An 11,011-nucleotide genomic window follows, 5' to 3' on the forward strand; every position below is an offset into this window, starting at 1 on the left:
TATTAGTTTCCAAAAACTATTGGGTTTTTATTTGTTTCCAAAAACAATCATCTATCTTTGTCATCTTAATCTTCACCATGCCATCAGGTTAGTCCGAGTTTCAAAGGATATGCTGCCGAATTTTAGTATGATGATTGAAACCATTCGCAATACGAATACAATAAAAGTGACTGATAAATAAATAAATAGTAATAAGATCGTAATGGGAATTTGGAGAAATGAGTCGAGATAAGAGCTTAGATAACTTAAGATATGTTAAGGTAATTAATTTAAAATATAAAAATTGTTGCATAATTAAAGATTAATAACCTAAAAAATATGAATTCTTGTAGCCGTTGATCAAATGAAGGAATACAAATTAGTTAATATGGCTTGAATTGTGAGTAGTACGAAGTATTATTTATATTTAAACCATGCATATCAACTGACATTCTTTAATTGATCTTATCATTCTAATGGCAACAAACATAAAGTTATTATAGTGTGAATAAAGTGTTCTCTTATTTTATATGCTTACCTTGGATGCTTCATGTTTAAATTTGCACTTACTAAATGTGTAAATGTTTCAATACTTGAATTGGTGGTCACTTGTGATTACTTGCAAACTTTTGATTTGTTTATTAATGTTTGATCATGTGATTAAAGTGCCTTGCTGTAAATATTTGTTTGACTCGTGGAAATGTATATGGATGAATGTTGTGTGCTGCGGATATGGGAAGCGGAAAATGAGAATATGGGAAGGAAAACCACGTGGTTGATGGTACTTTAGCCATATTGGGGATCGGTTTCTCGGCTCATATTTGGGGGATGGACTCCTCGGTCTATATATGAGGGATGGACTCCTCGTGCCTTGGTGGAGGGATGGGCTCCTTTATCATGAAACTATGGATAACATTTCTATGAATTGATAAAGATGTGATGTGTAATCTGTTTATTGTGAAATGTGGAATGATGTGATCTTGGCTTTGAGATTTTTGAATAATATTTATTTGAAGTTATATCTTGCATTACAGGCCACACGGGCATAATCGTTTCTACCTCGTGTATAAATTTCATGATGAGTTGCCATATGACATTGTGTGATTGAAGTGTGTGACATTCTAGATATTAAGGCAAAGCATCTGCGTGACTTTGTGTGGTATTTAAAATACTTATTACTATTCACTTGAGCGGAGGCATTCACCCCCGCCTCATTTATTTTTCCCAGGTTATTAGCTTCTTCTTTCAACTACCATAGGCGCCTCTGGAGCAGCTAGATCTATTCTTATAAAAAGGACCTTGCTTGCCTATATGTAGTTAAAGTTTTGCAATTACTGTAATCTTTTGGAATTGTAAATAAACTTAAAAATCTGAATAAAGGATATTAGGAATGTTGCTTGTCCTTGCTCATAATTGTAAATACTTGTATTCATGTAAATATGTATGTATAGAATCAATAAGACTCTTAGGTTTGTGGATTAAGTATTGGGCGCTAAATAATAATGGGCTTAGATTAGTTATGGTCACGAAAGGCTTGCTACGGATTTTGAGGCTTTATGCTTACCCAAGCCTTAGTGTCGTCCGGTCCAAGGAGATGGATCGTGACAATAGCAGTTGTTGGTAGCTGATGGCTGATAGCGGTTAGTTGATTACTATTTGTGTTTGGTAAAATGTTAGTAGCGGTTGTTTTTAAAATATAAAATGATTATTAAGGGCATAATGGTTTTTATGTGTTATGATATATATATATATATATATATTTATATTTATATATATTATTTTTTATTTTAATGTATTATATTAATAAAATAATTTTTAACAATTTTAAAATAATACTTTAAAGAAATTATTTTTAAATAACTATAAATGAAATTATTATAAAAAAATATCAATTTGAAAAAAAAAATTATTAGCAATTATTTTTACGAGGTTAATAAAGTCAAATTTAATATAATATGAATCAGCAATCAACTGATGTGAAAAGTTCCAAAGTGTAGCTGATGGAAATCAGTAACTGATTGAGATTTCTATAAGCTATCAGCTGATGATTGGAAAATTTATCAAATACCTACAACATAGCTGTTGGGTATGAAACAAGTATCAGCTGTATGAAATAGCTAGGTTGGACCAAATGCCCCTTTAGATGTACATATCATTTGGTATAGATGTAAAAAATATATATATATTTTCTTACTGTCTATAATATTTCATGTATTTATTTTTCAATAATTATTAATATAATTATTTTTCATTTTGATTGGCCATTAAAATATTTTTTAAAATTTAATCATATTTATATTTAAAGAGTTGTATTGATATTGTATCTCTGTTTGAAATTTGAATTTAACAAATTTAATCATATTTTGCTATGTATTTTTTATTTGAAAGCTTCTGATTTTTTTCCTTTTTTTTATCTCTCTCTCTCTATAACCATATATCTACTAATATATTGTTTGTATTTTTTGTTCTTTTTGTTTCGTTGTTGTAGGATCAGGTGAACTTTTTATTTTTTATTTTTTTCTTCTTGGATTGAGTTTTTTAAATTTGTTTTGCTATTTTGTTGCTTTCATACTTTTTGATTATAGACCACTTTGATTATTTCTTTTCAATATCCAATTACAGGTTGTTTAGGCATTAAAAAAATATTGCTGGTGGCTCGCTAAAATACAGATGAAAGGTGAGTTTGATTCTCATTAAATACAAAATTTTGCCTTTTTTTTTTGTTACCTTTCTTGCCTTTTTATTTATCTCTCTAAATAATAACTATGAATTTAGAAAAGAGTCAAGGAGTTAGAAAATATTAGCTTAAAAAATGTAAAACCATGGCTCTGAGTTGTGAAATTATAATATTTTGTTATTTATGCTATTTAAAAGTTTACTCTACCATTTGCCTGTTTTCTATATTGCAGAGACAAAAGATTGGACAGGAAAGGGATAGAAAGTTAATTTTATACATCTATATATTCTTGTTTGAATTTGGATTTACAGTTAAAAACCATGGATACATATGGTGATACAAATACCAAGATTATTAGATAACAAAATGAAAACGATTTGGATACAAGAGAATAATTTGTTTGTAGATATGAATTCTCCAAGTATTCAGAATAAGGAGTTAGAAAATATTAGCTTAAAAAATGTAAAACCATGGCTCTGACTTGTGAAATTATAATATTTTGTTATTTATGCTATTTAAAAGTTTACTCTACCATTTGCCTGTTTTCTATATTGCAGAGACAAAAGATTAGGCAGTAAAAGGATAGAAAGCTAATTTTATACATCTATATATTCTTGTTTGAATTTGGATTTACAGTTAAAAACCATGGATACATATAGTGATACAAATACCAAGATTATTAGATAACAAAATGACAACGATTTGGATACAAGAGAATAATTTGTTTGTAGATATGAATTCTCCAAGTATTCAGAATAATTTTCTTAAAAATGACAGAATTTCACCTAGAGGATAATTTGATGTAGATAAACATAAGTCAGCTGGACTTGCTACTATTTTATATACTTGAAATTAATTCTCTCTCTATATATATAGATAATTTGACTTTTTTGTAATTGGTGTATATATATTTTTTTTTCTTTTTTTTTTATGTTTTCATTGGATTTTTTTAAGTTTAAAAATTAATATTGTATCATTAAATAATTAAATTATACAAAATTTTGTTGTATATTATTCACATTGCAATATTTGAATTGTAGAATTTTATTTATATAGCATTATCTAGAATAAGAGATAGTGTTTAAAATTGTTTGAATTATAAACTCTAATTAAAAATTCGATAGGATTAATTGATGTTTACAATTATTTAAATAAATTAACAAAATTATAATTTATATATAATACTGTAATATAATAAAGTAACCTGCGAAAAAATAAATTAGTACATTTTGTATATTATAAGTACCTATCATTTATGAATTATAAATTACAAATTGATAAATTAATCGGTGCAAAGCGTGGGCCTTTATCTAGTTTTATAAAAAGTTAAACGGTGTAATAGGAATTTTGAAGGGAGAATACTTAGAAAACAACAAGAAAGGGCAAAGGTGTTCACTTAGTAACAATAAAAAAATTTATATTTTAATTTGAAAATTTCACATACATTATTTATAACTTTCATAATTAAAAGAAATAAAATATTCTAAAATAATTTTAGAAATTTTTTATTTAAATTTTTTTGAATTTTTATTATTAATTATTTATAATAATAATAATAATATCAATTATTATTTTTTTGTAAATGTTTTTGAAAATAAAGGATAGAGTATACTTATAATAATAAAATTAATTAAATATTAAAGCATAATATAATTTTTTCGTATTATTTAAATATTTTTTATTTTTTTATTGAAATATTTCATTAAAAAAACTATTTGTAGATATTCTAATTTTTATTAGGAAAATATTTCATTAAAAATGGAATCAGTTGAAAAATATATCTTTTGTTGTAAAGAAAAATCGTGAAAAACAATTTAAACCTATTTTCTAAATTTAATTAAATTTTAAAAAATTGAAAAATTATTTTTTAGTTTTCCAAATAAAAAGTTAAATAATTTGGACACAGAACTCTATTTTTCAGTTTTCTTGAAAAACTTTTTTAGATAACTACTTAAGTCTTTTTACAAGTAAACACAATCTCACATTGGTAATTAAATTGCCAGTTATCTTTTTCGCACATTTATAAATTGTAATATAATTATTAAACTTACCTACTAGCTTCTTTATCGTTTAATTTTACAAATTTTTAGAATATATAATTGTAGGCTCTACCACATTTTGAAAAATATAGTAATTAGAATACTATTAAATAAAACAGGTATATCTGATTTTGTGCAAATTTATCACTATGTTATTAGAAAATTTATCACTATGTTATTAGAAAATTTTTTGCCTACATTCCGCCTAGGCGGTTGGACTACTGCAAGACTCGTGCAATTTGACTCTAATAAGCCCTGCTATTTTACAATTGGACCACTTATTGAGTTTGTCTCAGTTAATACACCTGTAAGTAATTAGGGTGAATTTCCTTCAAATTCGTATTTAGTTGTAGCACGTAGAGATTGAAATTTTGGAGGCATATAGCGAGAATAATTTTAATGTTAATTTGAAGTTCGTTTCATTGCATTAATTATATTATACTATATGCATAACATAATAATTTAATTCCTGCAAGTCTTTTTAATAAAATCTAAGCAAAAATGGATTTGTTGCAAAGACTGATTAATTAGAAAAAGGACACTAAGGAAATAAAAGAAAGAAAATAGAGCTTACTTAGCAAATCCCATAACAAATCCATACATTTATATTATATGCAGGTGCAGCCGCTCCAGCAGCTCCAGCTCCTGCTGCCGCCCCTTCAGCTCCAGCTGCCGCTGCTGCCGCCTCTGCGGCTCCGGCTCCAGCTGCTGCAGCTGCAGTAGCTCCCGCTGCAGCTCCAGCCACCGCAGCCGAAGCGGCAAAGCACAATCTACGTGAAGATCAAAATTACACTCATAACATTTGTAGCTAATAGAATTTCCGATTCTATCACAATTCAAGCATTTGAATTGGAAATTGACCCATGGTGGCATTATAATAAAATTAAGAGCGTGTACATGACCTTCATATTTAATAATAGTAGGTAAAAATGTACTTTGGATATGGGTTTGAAGTAGGCGATCAGAACAAAATTTTGAGAATTTTTGGCAAAGATTACATTTATATTGATTAGGAAAATCATAATCAAATGGAACTTTTTCAAAAAAAGGAGGAAAATTTTCCCTCAAACCAATTAATTTGTCATTTAATTCTGCACAATCTTTGTGGAGGATGAATTCATCACATTCAGCGCACTTATAGGTTTTACCAGAAATGAGTTGTTGGCAACAGTTGCATTTGAGCTTCTCAAAACTAGAAATGGAATGGTCTTCAATGAATGAAAATTCATGTGCATGTCTCTCTGTGAAAGTGGTTTCAATAAGATCAACATTACCTTTAGAAGCATTATCAATAGCTTGACGATGATGTGATTCTATAGCCTTAAATATTTCTGCGACAAAGTCTTCTACGACAAAAGTTTTTGTAATCTCGATACTAATTTTTGGTACTTGCATGGTATCATATTGACAAACGGCTTGAACATTGTCGTTTTCAGTTTTACACTCGATGATAATTAAAGAGACATCTTTAGAAGTTGCAAGGTGCACTAAATCATCGAATTGGGTATTATTAGATAGTGGAGTATTGAAGATAACTCCGAGTTTTGAATCGAGTTGGGTTGAACAGATTTGAGAGGCAATTTTGAAAGGCAATAGATAAGATTCAATGGAGGAGCTTGGAATGAAATTTTGAAGGTAAGGGGTAATATCTTCTTCATCAATTAGAGGATATTGAAGAAATGCAGCTATTTTACGGGACAATTCGGTCTTTTTTATACTTGAAGGACCCTTCATGGCTATGAGGATCGGGAATTTTGGTTGTTCTAGATTATCCTTCTCAAGTGATATTTCCATTTCTCTATTTTGAATTTTCGAGCTTGACAATATGTTCTTTTTTCTTGCTAAGATCTCATTCGAAATTTAACTATCATTATGGCCAATATAATATCTTTTAGCATCTTATGTTCCTTAGTAGTTAAGTTGATTGTATTTTGATATTAAAATATTAATTATATCCACAAAGACGATTGCTTTTTTTTCTGTTCCTCAATCTTGCTGGTGTTGATCATCAAGTTAAGAAAAGAATCAATAAATATTTATGCTAAAACCTGTACTTCTTTCATTCGTGACAAAGGAAAGAATATATATATATATATATATGTGTGTGTGTGAAAATGAAAAAATAAAAAACAACGAACAAATAAAAAATTGAAAAAGAAAATCGCTCTTGTTTCTCATTCACACACTAAAAATAGCATCACTTGAAAATAAAATAATTGAGGATATCGAACCTCAAAATCCAAACTCTAAATTCCCCAATCACTAGTTATAAAGATCCATGCAAAAACAAGTTAAAAATAAAAGGAGAAACATTTACTCCCATTGCATTACTTTAAACCAAGTCTCGATCAACCAAGGAAAAAAATATCTAAACCCAGATCTAATAAACAAGTTAAAAATTTCTATGGTTTGTAAAAGATTTGACAAACGTATAATTTCGCTCTCTACCCAAAAAAAAAAAAAATGGAATGTCTACAGCAGTTGAGAAAACATTCAAATTGTACCTGGCAAATGAATTACTCAAGAGGATTTGGACTTTCATTATTAACCAGTGACAGCATATAATGGTCTCAATCATTCCCATTAGATTTTCCGATAGTCCATGTCATTAGAAGATACCAAAATAATAAAAAAATTTATAAGTTTGGATACTCAATTGTCACAATTTTCTGTTTGGACATCAAAATGGAAAAAGTTGACAAGTACAGGCACCAAAATTAATATTATCTCGAAAGCTTATGACAAAGTGTTAAGGAAAGTACTTTGGTGGATGTTAGAAAAAAAAGAGTTTATAATAAGTATATGCATCATTACAGATCTATATGAAACTGTAGTAATTAGTGTGAGAATAATTGAAAACGAGATAGAGGAGTTTTCCATAATAGTTGGACTACATCAAGAATCTATTTTGAGCTCATACTTATTTACTTAATGGATGAGCTAACCATTAATATACAAGAGGATGTTCCATGGTGCACATTATTCGCAGATGATATTATCCTGATCGATGAAACTAAGAAGTATTAAATCAAAAGTTGGAATTATGGAGGAGAACTCTTGAGGATAAGAGTAAATTTAAGCTAAGCACAAATAAGATAAATACATGAATTGTAAGTTTGGTTTAAGAAAAAAAGTAGGAAAGTGATGTTAGATTAGATTATACAGTGGTACCCAAGTGCAATCAATTCAAATACTTAGGCTATGTGCTCCAAAAGGAAGGTCCCACAGATGAAGATATTTCTCACAGAATACAAGTTGGATGGATGAAATTAAGGTACTAAAAGCATAGTATGTGATAAAAAGATATTTAACAAGGCGAAAGGTAAGTTCTATACGTGGGTGGTAAGACCAATAATGCTATATGGGGTGAATGCTAGACACCCAATGCCCAACATGTTCACAAGATGAAGGTTGGACAAGATTAGGAATGATCACATTAGAACAATGTGCAAGTAGCAAAAGTTGTAGTTAAAATGAGAGAAGGACACCTGAGATAGTACAGTTATGAGATAGTACAAATTGTTATTTATATATTATTATATTTGTTGCATCATTATTTATGAGATAGCATCATGAAATTTTATTAATTTTTCTGATTATTTTCTAATTTAACTTTCTTTTAATTTTGAATATTGATGAAGGTAGAATTAGTATCTTTAATAATAATAGTGGTAAGTTATTCAAATTTTCCAATAATTAATCAAATTAATTAACCATTAAGATTCTTTAATAAAATATTTAATTTTCTATTTTTTAATAATTAATAAAACTGTTAATATTATTAAAATTTTTTAAATAATGAGAACTAATAATAAATTGCGCATCCATGCAACCTTGAAGTATATTAGCTGACATGGCGCAATACTAAGATATTGATTTTTTGCTCTGGAATTTCTTTTTTCAGTTCAATATAATTATTTTATTGCTTTGGAATTCCTTTTTCAGTTTAAGGGATAAAATAATAAAATGTTTCGATTTTTTTAATAATTAATGAAAATTAATATAATCATTAATATCATTTCAAATAAATAAATAACATAATATAATATAATTAATATCTATATAAATTATAGTGAAATTAATAATATCATTAATATTTTTCAATTTTCCATTTTAAAGGAAATTAATTTTTTCACTTATATATCGATATAAATCTATTTATATATATCTATATCTACTTCGTATTTTCATTTTATTTTATGTTTATTAATTTTGGTTATTTTATAATTTAATTTTCCTTTAGTTTAGACACAGGTTGAGTAGGAATTGATATTATTAATTATATCAATGATATTTTTAAATTTTTTTAATAAATTAATACTCCCTCCGTCCTATAATTTTTGTTCTTCTTTCCTTATTCATCCATGCTAAATTGTTATTCTATTTTTTTTTTTTAAGAAGTGAATAATATTTGAATTTTACTATTTACCTTTATTTAATGCATCTATTTGTCCACAAATATAATAGTCAAACTATTATATTATCATTAATTAAATATTGATATAAATAAAATTAACATATCAACTTTTAATCTTCTAATAAAATTCTATTTACTCAAATTTTGATTAATTTCAAGAACAATTTAATATTGGATGATTTAATTTTTGAGATATTAACATAAGGGTGTATTAGGAAAAAATGAAGCAAATATTATATTTAACTATATTAAATAAATTTTTTACTCTAAGTGCAAGTCAAATTAGGACACAAATTATAGGACAAAGAGAGTAATATTAATAACATTCTCTCAAAGTAATAAAACATTCTAATTTTTTAATAATTAATGAAATTAATAACATGATTAATGTATTTCAAAGTAATAAATAAAATAATATTAATATTAATATTTTTAATATATTTTTTAATAAATATTAGCATTAATATTTTTTAAATAATAAATGTAAGAAATATTTTATCAATAATAAATTTCTTTTAGATATCACTAGTCTTTTTATGATGTGCGTTGCACATTGACTATACTCGTTATTCATACTCGTTCAATTCTTTATGTTATTGTTTACTTTTACTTATTATTTATACTCATTTTTATTTTTTATATTAGATATTGATTATAATTTTATTTTATATTATTTAGATTTTTATTGTATCGCCATTTATCTAAAATTTATTATAACTTGTATATGTATAATTCTACAATATCACCTGATAAGTACGTTTTAATATATATATATATATATAAAATAAAATATTATATATATTTTTAAAATTAAAATTTTCTAACTGTTTGTCATCTTACACACATTTATGTTCAATTTATTTAAAATAAATTTTAAAAAGTAAAAATTTTAAAATTTAAAAGGCTTAATTATATATATTCTATTTGAAAATTCATTTTTTAAAAAATATATCCAATCAAATTATATAAACATATAAAAAAATAATATTATAAAAGAATTTACTTTTTTATTTTTTAATTCTCTCCTTAATAGAGTGTTTTAAATTATTATAAAAAATATAATCAAATATTTAAAAATATATATATATTTTTTATGATGTGCATTTAACTTTTTCTGTTGCATATATCTATTGCACATGTAATACTCGTAGTTTATACTTGTTTATTTTCATATACAATATTAACTATTTATTATTATTTCTCTGTTATATTGTTTATCTTTTTAATATTAGAACTTTATCTTTTTTTTATGGATGCATAAATAGTTAAAAATAATTTAAATATTTTAATCAAATTAAATCTACCTATGAGTTTGAGTAATGTATATTTAAAATCATTGATTTTAATAATTTGTATACCTTTTAAGTTTAAAAATTATTTATAAAGTTTGTTAATTTTAAAAAATTAATTCAAATATAATCAATTTAATAAATAAAAAATCTAAAATCTAGTGAACTTTTGCTTATATTAAATATAAAAAATAAATAAAATTAGGGAAAATTATTATTTAGTCCCTCAGGTTTTACATAATTAATCAACTAATCCCAAGTTTTGAGCAAATATCTAGCTAGTCCCTCAGGTTTAACTCCGTCTAATTAAAAGGTCCTTCCGTCCGTTAATTGAAGACTAAAAGACTAAAACACCCCTCCCTAGCTGACGTGGACCATAAGGGAAAATTATCATCTAGTCCCTCAGGTTTTACATAATTATCTAACTAATTCCAAGTTTTGCACAAATATCTAACTAGTCCCTCAGGTTTAACTCCGTCTAATTGAAAGGTCCTTCCGTCCGAAAAGTTAGTTTTTTTCCGTTAATTGAAGACTAAAAGAATAAAAAACCCCTCCCTAGTTGACGTGGACCAGTATGAGGCGATAAGGGATGGAATTGTATAACTAAAAG

At 26.1% G+C, this 11,011-nt stretch overlaps 1 protein-coding gene across 1 annotated transcript; it reads right to left on the minus strand.

The window, feature by feature from the left end:
- Nucleotides 1–5,245: 5,245 nt before the first annotated feature.
- On the minus strand, nucleotides 5,246–6,526 carry LOC149496696 (uncharacterized). Its single transcript, XM_089720624.1, has 2 exons — nucleotides 5,970–6,526; nucleotides 5,246–5,465 (listed from the first exon to the last, which is right to left on the minus strand). Exons 1-2 carry the CDS (start codon nucleotides 6,487–6,489, stop codon nucleotides 5,299–5,301), a joined length of 687 nt encoding a protein of 228 aa, XP_089576750.1. The 5' UTR covers nucleotides 6,490–6,526; the 3' UTR covers nucleotides 5,246–5,298.
- Nucleotides 6,527–11,011: the final 4,485 nt, after the last annotated feature.

This window comes from Jatropha curcas, chromosome 4 (assembly GCF_041381405.1).
Source record: "Jatropha curcas cultivar XTBG-Jc1 chromosome 4, XTBG_Jcur_1.0, whole genome shotgun sequence".
Taxonomy (NCBI): Eukaryota; Viridiplantae; Streptophyta; class Magnoliopsida; order Malpighiales; family Euphorbiaceae; genus Jatropha; species Jatropha curcas.

Bases quoted from the DNA above. Each gene is read 5' to 3' on its own strand.
- LOC149496696 (XM_089720624.1), bottom strand. From the start codon at position 6,489: ATGGAAATATCACTTGAGAAGGATAATCTAGAACAACCAAAATTCCCG. The intron at 5,466-5,969 runs GTAATGTTGATC...ATCTTCACGTAG, and splicing joins TATTGATAATGCTTCTAAAG to ATTGTGCTTTGCCGCTTCGG.